The sequence below is a fragment of the Cyrtonyx montezumae genome, unplaced genomic scaffold (genome assembly GCF_038088225.1).
Source record: "Cyrtonyx montezumae isolate F1298 unplaced genomic scaffold, pur_monq_1.0 scaffold_140, whole genome shotgun sequence".
Taxonomy (NCBI): Eukaryota; Metazoa; Chordata; class Aves; order Galliformes; family Odontophoridae; genus Cyrtonyx; species Cyrtonyx montezumae.
In genome coordinates, this window is record NW_027071871.1 from 38,112 (window position 1) to 56,927 (window position 18,816).

At 66.2% G+C, this 18,816-nt stretch overlaps 3 protein-coding genes and 1 non-coding gene across 4 annotated transcripts; 1 reads left to right on the top strand and 3 right to left on the bottom strand.

The window, feature by feature from the left end:
* Nucleotides 1-5,061: 5,061 nt before the first annotated feature.
* Nucleotides 5,062-5,135, bottom strand: TRNAT-AGU (transfer RNA threonine (anticodon AGU)). Its single transcript has one exon. It is a non-coding gene; the product is annotated as a tRNA-Thr (tRNA).
* Nucleotides 5,136-11,489: 6,354 nt separating this feature from the next.
* LOC136045583 (AP-1 complex subunit sigma-1A-like) lies at nt 11,490-13,612 on the bottom strand. The gene is given in 6 exon segments (XM_065731586.1): nt 11,490-11,605; nt 11,738-11,875; nt 12,020-12,128; nt 12,806-12,918; nt 12,920-12,985; nt 13,608-13,612. Coding segments are annotated over 6 exon segments (477 nt in total). The 5' UTR covers nt 13,611-13,612; the 3' UTR covers nt 11,490-11,557.
* Nucleotides 13,613-13,833: 221 nt separating this feature from the next.
* On the bottom strand, nt 13,834-16,998 carry AP4M1 (adaptor related protein complex 4 subunit mu 1). The gene is given in 16 exon segments (XM_065731587.1): nt 13,834-14,065; nt 14,133-14,276; nt 14,589-14,639; nt 14,739-14,786; nt 14,904-15,003; nt 15,086-15,178; nt 15,266-15,319; nt 15,440-15,506; nt 15,598-15,660; nt 15,783-15,863; nt 15,946-16,023; nt 16,025-16,057; nt 16,361-16,457; nt 16,565-16,671; nt 16,778-16,863; nt 16,937-16,998. Coding segments are annotated over 16 exon segments (1,392 nt in total). The 5' UTR covers nt 16,995-16,998.
* A 408-nt stretch (nt 16,999-17,406) lies between these two features.
* Nucleotides 17,407-18,789, top strand: LOC136045585 (DNA replication licensing factor mcm7-like; the record flags this gene model as incomplete). Its single annotated transcript, XM_065731589.1, has 5 exons — nt 17,407-17,437; nt 17,557-17,627; nt 17,750-17,914; nt 18,316-18,440; nt 18,774-18,789. Coding segments are annotated over exons 1-5 (408 nt in total), but the record flags the coding sequence as incomplete, so codon positions are not given.
* Nucleotides 18,790-18,816: the final 27 nt, after the last annotated feature.

Here is an 18,816-nt window from a genome sequence, read left to right on the forward strand (position 1 = left end):
CGGTGTTGCTTGGGAAAGGAGGTGCTGTTGCTGGTGTTGTTGTTGGGGGGGAGATGCTGTTGCTGGTGTTGTTGTTGGGGGGGAGATGCTGTTGCTGGTGTTGTTATTGTTAGTGGGGTGATTACGGTGGGAGACCCAGGGGATGGGGGTGGAGATGCTGTTCCTGGTGTTGGTTTCGGTAGAGATGCTGTTGGTGGTGTTTTTTCTGGGGGGAGGTGCTGTTCCTGTTGTTGGTTGGGGGGAGGTGCTATTCCTGGCGGTGTTGGTTGGGGGCGAAATGCTTCTCGTGTTGTATTTTTGGGGGGAGATGCTATTCCCGGTGTTGGTTGGGGGGAGATGTTGTTGGTTGTGGTGTTGTTAGAAGGGTGATTCTGTTCCTGTTGTTTTTTGGGGGGAGATGCTGTTGGTGGTGTTGGTTGTCGTGGGGGGGTGGCACTGATGGGTGACACTGAGGGATGGTACTGAGGTGATATTGGGGGGACATTGGAGAGCGAAGTGGTGGGGAGATGTTGGGGTACCACTGATGTTTAACTGCAAGGAGTGATGTGGGGGTGACGCTGCTGGGACACCCCCGAGTGACGCAGTGACATTGGGGTGATGTTGGGAAGTGACACAGGGGGGGCTTAGGAGAGAGATGCTGGGAACGTTATTGGGGGCACTGTTTTGGGGTGACGTGGGGTGTGGATGATGGGGTCACGCTGGGAGTGATGCTGGAGAACCACTGAGAGAGAAATCAGAGAGTAACACTGGGGCGACATTTTGGGGTGACACTGTTGGGGGGGGCTGCGTTGGGGACGCAAACCAAGACTTATTGTGCGAGCAGGAGTTCCACTTGGGCTCCGTGTCCTGCGCTGGCCACGCAGATGCGGTGCAGCAATGGAACAAACCCTGCAGACCCTGGGGAGAAGCACAGCTGGAGAGAGGCAGCGGTGGGGGAGAGGCACAGTGCCCTTTGGTGCAGGGGACGCCCTGCTGGCACTGCCTGTCCCACCCACCGCTGCCGGGTTCTGCTCTCTCCTTGCCGGCGCTTTGCCGTCTCTCTAGGATCTTAAAGTAATGCTGCACTGTGGGACTGCAATGGGTCACATCGAGGAGAGATGTGGGGTGATACTGTTGGGGGGTGACACACAGCAGTGACATTGGGGGGTTACATTGGGGTATCAGTGGGGGCTGAAGTCAAGGAGTGACACTGGGGTGATGCTAGAAGATGACGCTGTTGAGGGACATTGTTTGCTGTCACTGGGGAGGTGTTGGGGTATCACTGGGAGTGAGATCAGGGAGTCACACTGAGAGAAGACATGGAGGTGGGGGTGATGGTGGGGGTGGGAGACACTGTTGTTGTTGGGGGGGAGATGCTGTTCTGCTGTTGGTTTGGGGGAGATGCTGTTGCTGGTTTTGTTGTTCGGGGGAGATGCTGTTGCTGGTGTTGTTGTTGGGGGGGAGGTGCTGTTGCAGCTGTTGTTGCGGGGAGATGCTGTTGTTGGTGTTGTTGGGGTGGGGATGCTGTTGTTGGTGGTGTTGTTTGGGGGAGGTGCTGTTGGTGGTGTTGTTGGCGGAGGTGCTGTTGCTGGTGTTGTTTTTGGGGGGAGATGCTGTTGTTGCTGGTGTTGTTTTTGGGGGGAGATGCTGTTGCTGGTGTTGTTGTTGGGGGGGAGGTGCTGTTGTTGGTTGTGTTGTTGGGGGGGAGGTGCTGTTGCTGGTGTTGTTGTTGGGGGGAGATGCCGTTGTTGGTGTTGTTGTTGGGGGGAGATGCTGTTGCTGCTGTTGTTGTTGGGGGGGAGGTTCTGTTGCTGGTGTTGGTTGGGAGGGGAGATGCTGTTGCTGGTGTTGTTGTTGGGGGCGAGATGCTGTTGCTGCTGTTGTTTTTGGGGGGGTGATGCTGTTGCTGGTGTTGTTGTTGGGGGGAGATGCTGTTGCTGGTGTTGTTGTTGGGGGCGAGATGCTGTTGCTGCTGTTGTTTTTGGGGGGGTGATGCTGTTGCTGGTGTTGTTGTTGGGGGGAGATGCTGTTGCTGGTGTTGTTGTTGGGGGCGAGATGCTGTTGCTGCTGTTGTTTTTGGGGGGGTGATGCTGTTGCTGGTGTTGTTGTTGGGGGGAGATGCTGTTGCTGGTGTTGTTGTTGGGGGGGAGGTGCTGTTGTTGATGATGTTGTTGTGGGGGAGATGCTGTTGCTGGTGTTGTTGGGGGAGGTGCTGTTGCTGGTGGTGTTGTTGGGGGGGAGATGCTGTTGCAGGTGTTGTTTGGGGGGGGGGAGATGCTGTTTCAGGTGTTGTTGTTGAGGTGGAGATGCTGTTGCTGGTGTTGTTGTTGGGGGGGAGATGCTGTTGCTGGTGTTGTTGGGGGGGAGGTGCTGTTGTTTATGATGTTGTTGGGGGGGAGATGCTGTTGTTGGTGATGATGTTGGGGGGGAGATGCTGTTGCTTGTGTTGTTGTTGGGGCGAGGTGCTGTTGCTGCTGTTGTTGTTGGTGTGGAGGTGCTGTGGTTGGTGTTGTTGGGTGGGAGATGCTGTTGCTGCTGTTGTTGTTGGGCGGAGGTGCTGTGTTTGGTGTTGTTGGGGGAGGTGCTGTTGCTGGTGGTGTTGTTGAGGGGGAGATGCCGTTGTTGGTGTTGTTGTTGGGGGGGATGTGCTGTTGCTGGTGTTGTTGGGGGGAGGTGCTGTTGCTGCTGTTGTTTTTGGGGGGGAGGTGCTGTTGCTGCTGTTGTTGTTGGGGGGAGGTGCTGTTGCTGGTGTTGTTGTTGGGGGGAGGTGTTGTTGCCGGTGTTGTTGTTGGGGGGGAGGTGCTGTTGCCGGTGTTGTTGTTGGGGGGGAGGTGCTGTTGCTGCTGTTGTTGTTGGGGGGGAGATGCTGTTGCTGGTGGTGTTTTTGGGGGGGAGGTGCTGTTGCTGGTGTTGGTTGGGAGGGGAGATGCTGTTCCTGCTGTTGTTGTTGGGGGGGAGATGCTGTTGCTGGTGTTGTTGTTGGGGCGAGGTGCTGTTGCTGCTGTTGTTGTTGGGGGGAGATGCCGTTGTTGGTGTTGTTGTTGGGGGGAGGTGCTGTTGCTGGTGTTGTTGTTGTGCGGGAGATGCTGTTGCTGGTGTTGTTGGGGGGGAGGTGCTGTTGTTGATGATGTTGTTGGGTGGGAGATGCTGTTGCTGGTGTTGTTGGGGGAGATGCTGTTGCTGGTGTTGTTGGGGGGGAGATGCTGTTGCTGGTGTTTTGGTTGGGGGGGAGGTGCTGTTGCTGCTGTTGTTGTTGTGGGGGAGATGCTGTTGTTGGTGATGGTGTTGGGGGGAGATGCTGTTGCTGGTGTTGTTGTTGGGGGGGAGGTGCTGTTGCTGGTGTTGTTGGGGGGGGAGATGCTGTTGCTGGTGTTGTTGTTGGGGGGGAGATGCTGTTGCTGGTGTTGTTGGGGGGGAGATGCTGTTGCTGGTGTTGATGTTGGGGGGGAGATGCTGTTGCTGGTGTTGATGTTGGGGGGAGATGCTGTTGCTGGTGTTGTCTGGGGGGAGATGCTGTTGCTGGTGTTGTCTGGGGGGAGATGCTGTTGCTGGTGTTGTCTGGGGGGAGATGCTGTTGCTGGTGGTGTTGTTGGGGGGAGATGCTGTTGCTGGTGTTGTTGTTGGGGGGGAGGTGCTGTTGCTGGTGTTGTTGTTGGGGGGGAGGTGCTGTTGCTGGTGTTGTTGTTGGGGGGAAGATGCTGTTGCTGGTGTTGTTGGGGGGGGAGGTGCTGTTGCTGGTGTTGTTGGGGGGGAGATGCTGTTGCTGCTGTTGTTGTTGGGGGGGTGATGCTGTTGCTGGTGTTGTTGTTGGGGGGAGATGCTGTTGCTGCTGTTGTTGTTGAGGGGGAGATGCTGTTGCTGGTGTTGTTGGGGGGGAGGTGCTGTTGTTGATGATGTTGTTGGGGGGGAGATGCTGTTGTTGGTGATGGTGTTGGGGGGGAGGTGCTGTTGCTGGTGTTGTTGTTGGGGGGAGGTGCGGTTCCTGGTGTGGGCTGGTAGGGGAGGTGCTGTTGCTGCTGTTGTTGTGCGGAGGTGCTGTGGTTTGTGTTGTTGGGGGAGATGCTGTTGCTGGTGTTGTTGTTGTGGGGGAGATGCTGTTGCTGCTGTTGTTTTGGGGGGGGAGGTGCTGTTGCTGCTGTTGTTGTTGGGGGGAGGTGCTGTTCCTGGTGTGGGCTGGGAGGGGAGGTGCTGTTGCTGCTTTTGGTGTTGGGCGGAGGTGCTGTGGTTGGTGTTGTTGGGGGGGAGGTGCTGTTGCTGGTGGTGTTGTTGTTATCAGGGTGATTACGGTGGGAGACCCCGGGGATGGCGGTGGAGATGCTGTTCCTGGTGCCCATTGGGGCAGGGGACGCCCTGCTGGCACTGCCTGTCCCCCCCCCCGCTGCCGGGTTCTGCTCTCTGCTTTCCGGGGGTCACAACGCGATGGGGCGCGGTGGGACTGCTATGGGTCACACCAGAGGGGGACGCTGGGGCCCATCCTGGGGCGCTGTCAGGCAGTGGTGTGGGGTGTCAGTGGGGGTTGGAGTCGGAGTCACGCGAGGAGGTGATGTTCAGAAGTCACGTTGGGGTCACACGGGGGAGGGACATCGGAGGGACGCTGGGGGGGACATGGGGTGACGCTTGGGGGTGACGCGGTATCGCGGGCGGAGTCAGGGAGTGAAGTGCCGTCCACGCGCGGTGTCGTTTCGCACTTCGGTCACGCGGTGGCAGCAGAGAACGAGGAATGTGCGGCGCGGAGCCCGAGGAGGGGTGGGGTGTATGGGGTCCGTGGGATGGGCCCAAATCGTGGGGTGTATGGGGTCCGTGGGATGGGCCCAAATCGTGGGGTGTATGGGGTCCGTGGGATCAGCTGTGGGGTATTTGGGGTCTGTGGGATGGGCCCCAGTAATTAACATTCCGCCTCCCGTGGGTAATGCAGCTCCCACGAACTCGTCCCGCTGCATCGTCTGAGCCCGCAGAAAATGAGGACCCTTCGTGTTATTAATTGCCCGCTCCTGGTGATTAAGCAGGGACTCTTCCGGTCATTAACGCTCCCTCCTATTAATTAATAGCATTTCCGCTAATAAATAAAGCGCCGGCCCCAAAAGGCACCGCTGGGATTCGAACCCAGGATCTCCTGTTTACTAGACAGGCGCTTTAACCAACTAAGCCACGGCGCCACTGCGCGCTGCGCTCCCCGCGCGCCGCCGCATCCCTGCGCGCCGCGCATGCGCAGTATGGAAACGGGGACCGAAATGGGGGGAACGGGGAACGGGGAAATACGGGGGGATGGGGAAATGGGGACACTATGGGGCTGGGGGTACACTGGGGGAAATGGGAATGGGGGGAAAGGGGAAATGGAAAGTGTGGAAAATTGGAAATCGGGGAAACACTGCTGTTGTCATGGCGACCGCCGCTGTAGAGACAGCGCCGCGGTTGCCTGGCAACCGTTGTCATGGCGACGGGGAGGGGGTGCTGCCCCCCCACGCACGATGTGTACGGACCGGGGGCACTGGGGGGCGGGCACCGGGGCGCAATGGGGGTCACTGGGATACGGCGGGGGGCAGCGGGGAGCACTGGGACATACTGGGAGACACTGGTGCACAATGGGGGCACTGGTGGGAGTCACTAGGACAAACTGGGGGGCACTGGGATGTACTGGGGGGCACTAAGGGACACAGGGAGGGGCGGGGGGGCACTGAGGGCAGGGGGGAGAGTCACTGGGTCACTGTGGGGGTGTCCCCTTCCCCCCTTCATGGGGGGGGCGCGGGCGGGGCCGGAGCCGATGGGGAGGGACCACCCCAAGGACGAATGTGGGAGAGGGGGAGGGGGATGGGGGGGGACCCTCTGCAGTAGGAGACCCCCCCCCACTGCCACGTGATCCCGAGGTGACGTCACCTGGCGGGGGGAGTGGGGGGAGGGGAAGTGGGGAGGCGCCTCTGCCGCAGGGGTGAATCATCTGGGGGGGGGGGGGGGGGAGGGGACGGCCCTATGGAGCCCGCCCGGGCCCTATAGAACCCGCCCGGGCCCTATAGAACCCGCCCCCAATGTCTTTACAGAGCATTCCTGGGCCCTATAGAACCCCCCCCCGTCCCTACGGACCCCCCCCCCGTAGCCCTATGGAGACCCACAGGTCTGTGTAGAAACCCCTAAACCCCTTAGAGTTCTCCGTCCCTATAGAACCCCAACTGATCCCTCTCCGTGGCCCTATAAGAGACCTACAGGTCCCTACAGCTCTCCCCCCGTGGCGCCCCATACTCGCTGCCCTAGACACCGTGTACCCTTTATAACCCCCAGCCCCACAGACCCCCGGTCCCTATGCCGCTCTTCTGTCTAGTCCCCACTTTTCCTGGCCCTATACCCCCCCCATCCCAATACCCCCCAGATCCTGTATATCCCCGCCCTATAAGTCCTATCCCCTGTCCCACACGCACCCCGTACCCTATGCCCCCTCGTCCCTATATACCCTGCACCCCCTGCCCTGCACCCCTTACCCTATACCTCCTCCGTTCCCTTTTCCTGAACCTCCTGCCCCGCACCCCCGACGTCCCCCACGCCCCCGACGTCCCCTGTACCCCCAGTCCCACTCCCCCCACGCGCAGGAAGCTGCGCTGCTCTGAGTCATCACCCCCAGCGCGGGGGGGGGGGCTACAGAGGCAGCTGCAATGGTGAGTCACCGGCGGGGGCACGCCCCCCCGCAGCAGCACTGACACCTGTAGGGACCCCCAGAGGCACCCCAACCCTATAGGGATCTACAGGGACACGCAGAACCCCATAGGCACTTCCAAAGCTACGGGGACACAGCCCTCCTGCTTCCCCTATAGCCCCCCCAGGACCTACGGGGGCTCCCCATAGACGCACGGGCGCCTATGGGACCTACAGCTGCACGTGGACACCCACGGGGCAGTGGCGCCCGCAGGAGCTGCAGCGCGACCCCCCCCCATACCCACAGGTACCTATGGCGACGTATGGGGCGCGGGGTACTGCCCATGTGCACCTTAACACTCACAGGGACGACAGAGGCACCGTGACCCCCAAATGTGCCCCAGTCCTGTGGGGACGCAGGGCCCTATAGACCTACGGGCGCCCACAGGAGCTGAGAGGGGCGTGGGGACCCCCGTAGGGGCAGCGATACCTCCCCACGAGCGCTCGTGGAACACGTGTGCACACGCAGACACACACGCGCAGATCCGTGCGCACGCAGACACACGTGCACACACGTGAGCGCGCAGCCCTACGCGTGTACCCACACACAGACACAGCCGTGTACCGTCTGCGTGCACGTGGCTGCCGGATGTGCGCACGCATGTACCGCGTGCACGCGTGAATGCCGTGTGCACGCGGACACCGCGCCCGCGCACCGAGCGCTGCCCCTATGTGCGTGGGGCTCACCCCCGGGGGCTGCGTGGGGTCTGCGGGGTGGGTGTGTGCAGGGTGGGGGGCCCGGAGGGGAGCGGGGATGTGGGGTGGGGGTGTATGGGGTGCAAATGTGGGGAGCGCGTGGGGTCTCCGCAGGGCTGGATGTGGGGCTCCGTGTGCGGGGCCGTGACCTACAGCAGCGGGGGGAGGGCTGTGCCTACGGAGCGCTACGCGCAGGGCCGCTCTCGGGGGTCCCCATGTGTGCCTGACCGCCGGCCCCTTCCCCATTCATCCCCGCGCCCATTCATTCACCCGCTCGTCCATTCACCCCTCCCGTCCGCGCGCATGCGCCCCTCCCTCCCCCCCCCCGGATTTTTTATGAATGGGCGCATTGACGTCAATGGGGCCCCCACGTGGGGCCGCGCGCCTATAAAGGGCGCTGTCCGTGGTGCTGAACCGGAGCCGCTGCCGCCGGGACCGGCACAGGACGGACCAGTACGGCGCTGGGACCGGCACCACGGACGCCCCCGGGAGCCGCTGCCGGGACCGGGACGGGCGCTGACATCGGTCGCGGGGGGGGAACTGGGAGCTACTGGGAGCCACCACCCCGCAGCACAGCCCCGCGCTGGGACTGGGAGCAGCAGAGCTCGGGGATCCGTACCCGGGAGCGACTGGAATTAACTGGGAGCCACCGGGAGCAGAGCTCGGCACCGGAGCCCCCCCGGCAGAGAGTGGGGAGGCAGCGGGGGGCGACGGGACCGCCGTGAGCCCCCCCCGAGTTGGTAAATGTCATCCAGCGGGGGGAAATGGGGGGAGGGGGTGACGGGGAGCTGCGGGGGGGATTTGGGGGGAGGACTCGGGGACGTCCGGGGGGGATCTATGGGGATCGGGGGGGTTGGGAGGGATTTGGGGGCTCTGCGGAGGGGTTGGGAGGGATTTGGGGGCTTTGGGGGGGGTTGGAGGGGATTGGGGCGATTCTGGAGGGGGTCCCGAGGCTCGGCGCTGGGCGTGGCAGCTGCGGCAGGCGTGGGGGGGGGTGCGTGGGGCTGTGCACGGTGCGTGGGCGCGGGTGGGTCACGGATGCGCTGAGAATTGCGTGTGCTGTGCACGGCTGTGCCGTGGGTCGGGGGCTGCGCACGGCGCGGGTGTGTGTGCACGGATGGGCTGCGTGTGCCGTGTGTGTGCCACGCGTGTACATGTATGTGCTGGGTGTGCAGGGATGGGCTGTGTGTGTGCATGTATGTGCTGTGTGTGTGCATGTATGTGATACGTGTGGGGCTGTGTACGTGTGGGGCTGTGCTGTGTGTGACGTACGGATGCGCCGCATGAATGGACCCTAAGGGGGGGGGGGGGGGGACCCGATGGGGACTCCTTAGGGGGAGGACTTAGGGGACACCACCAGAACATGGGGGGTCCCAGAACAACGGGGACAATTGGAGGTCTTGATGGGGGGGATTCAGGGGACCCCGTGGGGGGGATTCATAGCACGGGGGGTCCCAGAATTTGGGGGACTCTATGGGGGATTTAGGGGACCTCTATGGCGATTTCTGGGTGGGGGTCCTATAGGGAGGCACACCCAATGTGTGGGAGCCCCCAAAACGTTGGGACCATTGAAGGACTCCGTGGGAGATCCTACAAGGGGATTGGGGGGGGACTGAGGGGGGATTTAGGCGACCCTACGGGGGCTCCCCTGACCCCTACGCCCCCCCCCAGATTTCCAGGCACCATGCCGCCCCCCGCCCGCCCCCTCCGCAGCGCCGCCCTCCTCCTCTCCATCGCTCTCCTGGCCCAGAGCCGCCCGCAGCCGCCCCCCCCCCCAGAAGCCCCCGTCCTCCGCGAGGGGGGGGGGACCCCTGGGAGGACCTGGAGCCCCCCGGCGGGGGGGACGCCGTCAAGGACGCGGGCGCGAAGCGGAGCCGCGGCGGATCCCCGGCGGAAACGTGGAAAGAATTGGAAGAATTGGGCCAACTCCGCGCGGAGGCCAAAAGACGCGAGCGGGAGCGGGAGCGGGAGCGGCAGCGGCAGCGGGAGCGGGGCCGGGGCTGGGCGAGCGCGCGGCAGCTGCGGCAGCAGCAGAGCCTGGAGCTGAAGCTGCTGGAGCGCCGCTACCAGGAGCTGATGGAGAGCCGGCGGCAGGCGCAGGCTGCGCGCAAAGCGGCGGCCGAGGAGGAGCGCCTGGCCGACATGGCCTCGGATCTCCTGCTGCGCTACCTCCTGCACGGCCCCGGCGCCGAGGGGAAGCGCTCCGAGGAGGAGGAGGAGGACGAGGACGAGGAGGAAGGCGGGGACAGGGAGCGGAAGGGGGCTCGGCTCGGCCAGGGCTACGCGGCGGGGAGGGGGCTCCCCCAGGGGAGGGGGTTCTCAGCGGGGGAGGGCGACGTCTGTGGGCAAAGGGTTCTCAGTGGGGAAGGGGTCCCCGCTCAGCAAGAAGTTCTCGATGGGCAACGCGTTATCAGCGGGAAAGGAGCTCTCCACGGATAAGGAGTTCTCCGTGGGGAAGGGGCTCCCCCGGGGCAACGCGAGAGCAGCGGCGAAAGGGTTCCCCGCGGACAACGAGATCCCCACGGACAACTGGGTCCCCATGGACAATGAGGTCTTGGTGGGGAAGAAGATCCCCGCAGACACGGCGAGATTCCTGGGCAACGAGATCCCCATGGGCAACGAGATCCCCATGGGCAACGAGATCCCCATGGGAAAGGAGATCCTAATGGGCAACGAGATCCCGATAGGCAACGAGATCCCCATGGGCAACGAGATCCCCATGGGCAACGAGATCCCCATGGGCAACGAGATCCCCATGGGCAACGCGCTCCCCATGGGCAACGAGATCCCGATGGGCAACGCGCTCCCCATGGGCAGCGCTGTGGGGCGCAGTGCCACGGCCGCCCGAGGTCGCGTCCCCACGGCCGCCGACCCCCGCGCCCCCGCTCCCGTTGGCCGCAGCTCTGGCAGCGGCGCTGCCGGCGGCCGCGGGGGACGACGGTGACGGTGACGGCGACGCGGGGCTGGACCCCCGGCACCATCGACCAACTGATCGAGCTGTCGAGCCGCCTGCACCTCCCGGCGGACGACGTGGTGGACATCATCCACGACGTGGAGCAGAAGCGCCAGGAGCAGCAGATGGCCGCGGCCGCGCTGCCGCTGCCCCGGGAGGAGGACGAGGAGGAGGAGGACGAGGAGGAGGAGGAGGAGGGGGAGGAGGGGGGGGAGCAGGGGCAGGATGAAGCTGTGCCCCCGCCGCCCCTCCCCGCCCCCCGGCCCAGGACGTTCCGGCAGTGGGGGGGGAGGAGGTGGTGAGGGGTCCCCATCTCAGCCCCCACTCCCAGTGCTCCCAGTTCCCCACCCCGGGACCCCGGGTCTCTCCCCTCCTTAGCCCCACTTCTCCCAATCCCATCTCTCCCAGTCCCCGTTGTCCCCATCCCAGTCCCCCAGTCCCCATCCCAGTCCCCCCAGTCCTCAGTCCCAGTCCCCCAGTCCCCACCCCAGCCCCCCCAGCCCCCCCAGCCCCCGCCCCAGCTCAGCCCCCCCACTGCTCTGTACACAGACGCCCCTTCATTAATTTTGCTATCAAATAAAGGCAACTATTTTAGTACGAGTTAGGCTCGTTAGTGGGCCCCGGGCTAATTAACGCCCCTTGTGCTAATTAACTTCCGTTGTTCTAATTGTCCCCCTTGTCTTAATTAACTCTGCCGCGCTGTTTAATCTCTTCTTTCCTAATGAGTCCCCCTATCAATGGCCCAATGTGCAACGACCACCACGAACACTGCATGTTAATTATGCCTATTACGCTAATTACTACCTCCCTATGTTAACTAGGATCCCGCCAATGATTAATTACGTCCGTGCACACAGGCCTCGTGTTAATTAACGGCTGTGTGCTAATCATTTACCCCCTTCTGTAGCAGCCGCCTCCCACTCACACCCCCAATTACCCCGCATGCTAATTGCTCCCGTACTAATTAATGCTCACACTAATTACCTCCGCACGCTACTTAACCAATGACCCCACAAACTAATTGCCCCCACATACTGCCTCCCTCTAATTGCCCCTGCTCTCATTACTCCCCCACGGATTAATTACACAGACCCTCCGCTCTCATCCGTTTATTGGGGGCCCCGCCCCCTCGTGGTCCCTTTAAATGGACGGGTCCCACGGGCCCCCCCCCCTTCCCCTCCCACCCGTGGGGGTCTGGGGGTGCCCCTCCCCAGCGCCATTTGGTGGGGGGGGGTCCAGTGGGGGGGGCTACGCCAACCCCATCTCCTCCAGAACGCTGCGGGGGGACTCGTCCTCCTGGGGGGGCAAAAACCGGGGGGGGTTGTGAAATTAATGGGGGGGTCACTAACTATAGGGGGAGCTCTAATTAAGAGGGGAGCGGGGGGGCCCCGAGCCCCCCGTGGGGCGGGGCAGGTCGGGGCCCCCCACCTCCTGCAGCAGGTCGGCCTGCTCGATGGCCTTGAGCACGCTCTTCTTGGACGTGTCCTGGATCTCCCCCCCCATGACGAACTCGTCCAGGATGAAGTACGCCTTCTCGAAGTTGAAGATGATGTCCAGCTCGCACACCTGGGGGGCACAGGTGTGGGGCGGGGGCTGAACCGGGACCGAGGGAACGCCGTGGGGGGGGGGAGGTCCCCAAAACGGACGAGGGGAACAGCAATGGGTCCGGAGAGGGTCCGGGTGGGGGGTCCCGGCCCCCCCCCCACGTACGCTGCCGAAGTATTTGTCCAGCAGCTCCACGTAGCGGTGGATGAGCTCCAGCGTCAGCAGCTCGTTGTCCGCGCCCTCAATGGCGCAGCAGAAGTACAGGCTGGCGTACCTGGGGGGGCGGGGCCAGCGAGGAGGGGCGTGGTCACGGAGCCGGGGGCGGGGCCAGCGAGGAGGGGGCGTGGACACGGAGCCGGGGGCAGCGCGGAAGGGCGGGTCCACGGGAACAGGGGGCGCGGCCATTTTTGTGAAAGGGGCGTGGTCAGGGAGCGGGATCGCAGCCAAGGAACAGGGGGCGTGGCCTTCTTCCCCCCCCCCTCGTTTTTGAAAGGGGCGTGGTCACGGAGCGGGGTCGCAGCAGCTGGGGCGTGACCACAGAACAGGGGGCGTGCCTTCTTTCCCCTTTTTTCTGAAAGGGGTGTGGTCATTTAAGCTGGGGGCGTGGTCACAGAACCGGGGGGGGCGTGGTCGCGGCGCTGGGGGCGTGGTCACGGAACAGGGGGCGGGGCACGGGAGAGGGGGCGCGGCCGTTTTGCGACAAGGGGCGTGGTCACGGAGCCGGGGGCGTGCCCGGCGCTGTGAGGGGGCGGAGCCTCGCGGCGATGAACGGACGCAACGCGGCGGAACCGGACTCGGGGCGCTCCACGCGGGACCGGGCGCTTCCGGACCCCGCGGGGCTCCACCGGCGCGGCCGGACGAACGCCGCGGGGCCGGGAGCGGCGGGGCGCGACCGATGGGGACGGCCGGAGCCCCGCGGCCCTCTGTGCCCCACCGCCCTCTGTGCCCCACCTCTTGTAGACCACCTTCAGTTCGCCCCACTCCAGGAAGCTGCACATCTTGGGTTTGCGCGCCAGCACCGCCTGCATCAGCTCCCGCGCCGCCTTCCGTTTGTCGCGCTCCGCACACCGCGCGGTACCACTGCTGCAGGCGCAGCTTCCCCTGGCGGCTGAACAGCAGCACGAAGCGCAGCTGCGGAGGCAAGGTAAATAACTCCTAATGGCGGTACTCCACGAGGGGACAGTATAGAGGACGGCATATTGTAAGTAGTTCTATATAAACAGCATACAGATAATACAGCGAGAAGGTGGCTCACCTTTAGGATGACAGGGCGCGCAGGGGACCCCACGTGGGAGGGATCTCCGAGAAGAGATCCTTCCCCGGTGGTGGTCAGCCCTTAAATGGGGTCTGGGAGAGGTGCAGCCAGGCTCCACCCCTCCACCCACACAGGTACATCGCCTCCACCTGTGCCCCCGTGGCTGACTCGGTGCTCACCTCAGGTGGCCCATCAGTGGTTCAGGCCGTGATTCAGCAGTTCCCATACACGGGGCGCGGCGCGGGGAGACGTGGGGCGCGGCGCGGGGAGACGTGGGGGCGCGGCGCGGGGAGACGTGGGGCGCGGCGCGGGGAGACGTGGGGCGCGGGGTCGGACGGCGGCGCGGCCGGGACGCAAAGTTCGGGCCCGGGGCCGTGGGGTACGGCCCCGAGGGGAGAGGTAGGCCGGGTCCCCTCCCCCTCGCGTGACCCCACCCGTGTGACTCCACCCACGTGACCCCGCCCGTCCCCGAGCCCCGCCGCTCCCCGCCGCTCTCACCATGGCGCCGCCGCCGCTCCCGACCTGCGCTCCCACCGCTTCCGGCGAGCGCCGCGCGTCGCTTCCGGCCAGGAGGGGGCGGGGCCGCCGCCGATTGGTCGCCGCGAGGAAGGGCGCGTTGCCGTGGGAACGGCCCACGCGAGGCCCAAACGCGCGTGGATTCCCCGCGAAATGCGCCGCCCCGCCCCCGCCCCGCCCCGCCCCGCCCCGGCCCGAAGAAGCGGACTCAGCCCAGGCTCGGCAGCTCTCGGTGTATTCCCGCGCTCACAGCCGCACCACGTAGGAGTCGCTGTGGGTCACGTGGCGCACCCAGCGCTGGGGGGGGGCCCGGGGGGGCACCGGGCGGCACCGAGAGGCGCACGCACCGCAACCGCAGCCCCGACACCGTCAGCGCCGGGACCTCAAAGGTGAGCGCCGCGGGGCCGAGCCCGAGGGGGGGCGTGGGGGGGCAGCTGCACCTGCGGGGGGGGGGGGGGGAAGGGGGCACTGAGGGCGTGGGGTCACGCACACGCTGGGGTCACGCACGCGGGGGTCCCGGGGGGGCTCCTCACCCGGAACACGGCCCCCAGCTGCGCCCCGCCCTGGCAGCGCGGCACGGCCCAGCGCAGGCAGCGTCCCCCCCCCTGCAGCTCCGCCGTCTGCTCGGGGCTGCTCAGCTCCTGCGCCAGACTGGGGGGGACACGGTGAGACCCCCCCCTCTCTGTGAGAACCCCCCACCCCAAAATGCCCCCCCCAATTCAACAGGACCCTCCAAGAACGAACGGGAGCTTTCCCTGGGACCCCCCCCCCGGGACCCCCCCCAAGGTGGGATCCTTCCCCTCCTTTAGTCCCTCCCTCCCCAACTCAGATCCCCCCTGAAAGAACCCCTGAAAATAGGGATCCTCACAACTGATGAGACCCCCCCTCCCCCCCCAGAATTACCCCCAACCCTCCATGGGACCCCTTCCACAGCTCCCCCCCCCCCCCCCAAGTGCCCCCCACCTGCTCGCCTCGCGGGGCAGCGGCAGCTGCAGCACAACGTTGATGGCGTGGCTGGGGGGGGGGGGGGGAGGGGGCGTCACCTCAGCGGCAGCCCCCCCCCCCCTCCCCCCGGGGTCACCCCCACACGGCCCCCCCCACAGCGTCACCCACTTTTTTGGGGGGAGGTCACAGCGCAGCTTCAGGTGCAGCCGGAGCCTGTGGGGCACAGGGGGGGGGCGGCGTCACCCCGAGTGGGGGCACCGTGGGGACGTGGGTGGGGGGGGACACGTGGGGGGGGGGGACACGTGGGGGGGGGGGTCCATCGCTGTCACCTCCCCCGTGGGGTCCCACTCCACGCTGGGCAGCAGACGGAACGGCAGCGGCACGGGGACGTCCTCGGCCACCTGGTACCGCATCAGCGTCACCTGTGGGGGGGGGGGGACACGTGGATATGGGGGTCCCCCACGTCACAGCCCCCCCGCCGCCCCCCCTCTCCCCCCCCCCATACCTCCCCCGGGCCGGTGTCACGCGCAGGACGCGCTCCTGCTCGAACTCGTCCAGGTCCACTGAGCTGTGGAAGGCGACGGCGGCCAGGGGCAGGCGGCCATAGCCTGGGGGTCGGGGTCACGGGGTCAGGGGTCACGGGGTCAGGGGTCACGGGGTCAGGGTGTGTGACCCGGGGCTGACGTGCGTCTCACCGCGCTGCTCATCTGTGCCCACGCTCAGCTCCTCCGTCAGCCCCAGGCGCAGCTCTGCGGACGGAGCCCCCACGGTCACCCACGCTCCCCTCAGTTCCCATAACCCCACCCCCACCCCCAAATCCCACCGCCCCCCCAAATCCCACCCCCACCCCCCACCCGCCGTCCCCTCACCGCAGGCTCCGGGCAGGAAACTCTTCAGCCGCACCTCCCCCTGCACGTCCACCTTGAGGGGCGTCCCCTGCACGGGGACACGGAGCTCACGCGGCAGGGACACGCGGTGTCACACGGCAGGGACACACGGTGTCACGTGGGCCCCCCACCCCACTCACATTGGCAGCGATGACGACCGTGAGCCGCTCCACCACATCCACAAAGACCTCACTGCGGCCGCCCTGGGGTCAGTGTAAGGACAGCGTGGGGTCGGTGTGGGGTCAGTGTGGGGCCGGTGTGGGTCAGTGTGGGGTCGGTGTGGGTCAGTGTGGGGTCGGCGTGGGGCCGCTGCCGTGGGTCCCACCTGCTCTCCGCGTGGGGGCAGCACGGGGCGGTTGGTGACGGAGCCCGGCGCCACTCTGCTCTGCTGCGTCTCAGCGCCGAACTGCGGGGACGGCGGAGGGACTCAGGGTGGGGTGTGGGGCCGCCGTGGGGCCGCTGTGGGGCCGCCGTGGGGCCGCCCTCACCAGCCCCACGGAGCGCAGGTCCAGCAGGCTGAACGCTTTGGTGGCCTCGGCTTCCGCGTGGGTCGCACTGCGCAGCACTTTCCGTGGCCGTGGTCTGCACGTAGCCGAAGTCCTGGGGGGGAAATCCGTGGGGCAGCGGCCCCGCAGCGGCAGCCCCAGCCCCACAGCAACGCCCCCTCCCGCAGCGGCAGCCCCAGCCCCACAGCAACGCCCCCTCCCGCAGCGGCAGCCCCAGCCCCACAGCAACGCCCCCTCCCGCAGCGGCAGCCCCAGCCCCACAGCAACGCCCCCTCCCGCAGCCATCTCCCCAGCCCCACAGCAAAGTCCCACGCTGATGTCCCCCACCGACGTCCCCAGCCCCACAGCGACGTCCCCAGCCCCACAGCGACGTCCCCCAGCCCCACAGCTGCCCCACCACCATCTCTCCCAGCAGTTCGTGCACGAGGGCCACGTTTGCGGTGACGCTTTTCTCGCTCAGGGTCCCACAGTGCTCCCGCAGCAGCGTCACCAATCTGTCACAGCGACACAACAGCGTCACAACACCACAACGTGACAACACCACAACGGCACAACACCACAACACAACACCCCCCCCCTCCCCTCCCCTCCCCTCCCCCACCTGTTGAGGAACTCCACGAGGACGAACGGTGACGCGTCCGGAGCGGCGGCGGCGCCCACGTAGAGCCCCGCGTGGCGCACGTGCACGAAGTGCCGCCCCTCGTGCGCCTGCGGACCCGGTCACGCAGCGTGACCACCCGCGGGTGGGTGGCCGTCGCGGGTGGGTGACCCCGCTTGCCCCCGTCCCCCCCCCCCCCCCCCCCCCCGACCTCACCGTGAAGACGGGGGCGCGGTCCCCGGGCACGGCGCTGACGGTGCGGTAGAAGGCGTCCGTGACGTCATCGCGGCCGTCCCCGCGGACTGTCGCGAGTGGGTCAAGGAGCGATAACGGGGTCCGATATGGGGGGGGGGGGAGGGGCCGCCCGCAGGATACAGCTCCTGTGCAGCAGACGGTCGCCTTTGGAGGAGAGGATGAAGAGCTGCGAGATCATGGCGGGGCGGGGCGGGGCGCGCTCCGAGCCCGCTCCGCTGCGTTTTCATCCCGGTTCCTGTTCCGGTTCCTGTCCCGGTTCCCCGCGTTTCTCCGCTTTAAGAATTCCCCGCCCCCCTCCTCCGGAAGTACCGGCGACCGCGTGACGGCTTCTTCCGAACGCGCCGCTATTGGGCTAAAGAGGAAGAGGGCGGAGCTACGTCCCGCCGCGCGCCGCCATTCGCTGCAGAGCTCAAAGGGCGGGGCGGAGGGGCGTGTGCCGCGCGCTATAGGTCGGCGGCGATCACGTGGCGCGGGATTTTCGCGCCACTTTGGCGGTGCGGCGGCAGAAGCGGAGCGGCGGGAAACGGCGCGAACCCGAACCGGAACCCGAACCGGAAACCGAACCGGAACCCGAACCCGAACCGGAAGCGATGGCGCCGCGCGACTACGACGCGGAGAAAGGTGTGGGGGGGGGGCGGGGGAAGAACGGGGGCGAAATGGGGGAACGGTAACGGGGGCGGGGTGATCTCCGGTGACCCCGGTGACCCCCGGTGACCCCCTCCTCCCCCCCCCCGCTCCAGAGAAGGCGAAGCGGTTCCTGAGCGACTTCTGCCGCCCCGGCTCCAAGGAGTTCCCGTACCGGGAGCAGTTGGTGCGCGGCCGCGATCCGCGGGGTCCCCCCCCCCCCGGGTGCCGGTGCCGGTGCCGATACCCCCTCCCCCCCCGGTGCCGGTGCCCCCCCCCCGAGTGCCGGTGCCCCCCCCCCCGGTGCAGGCGCGGCTGGCGCACCGCGAGCAGACGGCGCTGTGGGTGTCGCTGTCGGAGGTGGCGGAGGAGGACCCGGCGTTGGCGGAGGCGGCGGTGGAGAACGCGCGGCGCTACCGGGACATCTTCGCCGACGCCGTGCACGAACTGCTGCCCCACTTCCGGCGGCGCCACGTGGGCATTGCCCCCCGTGTCCCCCCCCACTGCCCCCCCTCCCCCCCCCCGTTACCATTTCCCCCCCCCCATTTTCTCTCCCTGCCCTCTGCCCCCCCCCATTCCTCCCCCTTTGGGCACAGTGACACCTCCCAGTCAGTGTCACCCCCCCCCGCCCCGTGCCCCTCTTTGCCCCCCCCCCCGACCCCCCCCTTTTGCCCCCCCCTTTTGCCCCCTGACCCCCCCTCTTTGCCCCCCCCGATCCCCCCTTCTTTGCCCCCCCATGCCCTTCTTTGCCCCCACCAACCCCCCTTTTGACCCCCGACCCCCCTTTTGCCCCCCCTGACCCCCCCTCTTTGCCCCCCCGCCCCCCTTTTGCCCCCCCCCTTTTGCCCCCCCTGACCCCCCCCGTCGCCCCCCAGGTGCAGCACCGGGACGCGCTGGATGTGTACATTGAGCACCGGCTGCTGCTGGAGCAGCGCGGCCGTGAGGGGGGGTCCGCCCGCAGCCCCCAGCAGATGTACCCCCCCGAACTGCTGCGCCGCTTGTGAGTGCCCCCCCCCCCCCCACGTCTCTGCCCATCCCCCCCCGCCCCCTTTGCGGGACCCCCCACATCCTCCCCCTGTCCCCGTGACCCCCCCAGACCCCATTCAGTTTCTCCATGCCCTCACAGACCCCCCCCCATCCCAAAACCTCGTGCCCTGTGCTGGCCCCCCATGTCCCCCCCACAGTGAGCTGTACTTCATGCCCCCCCATATCCCCCCCATATCCCCCCCCATTCCCCCCCATATCCCCCCCAGTGAGCTGTACTTCACAGCCCCCCCGTTCCCCCCCCATATCACCCCATATCACCCCCCATATCACCCCATATCCCCCCCAGTGAGCTGTACTTCACGGCCCCCCATATCCCCCCCCCATATCAC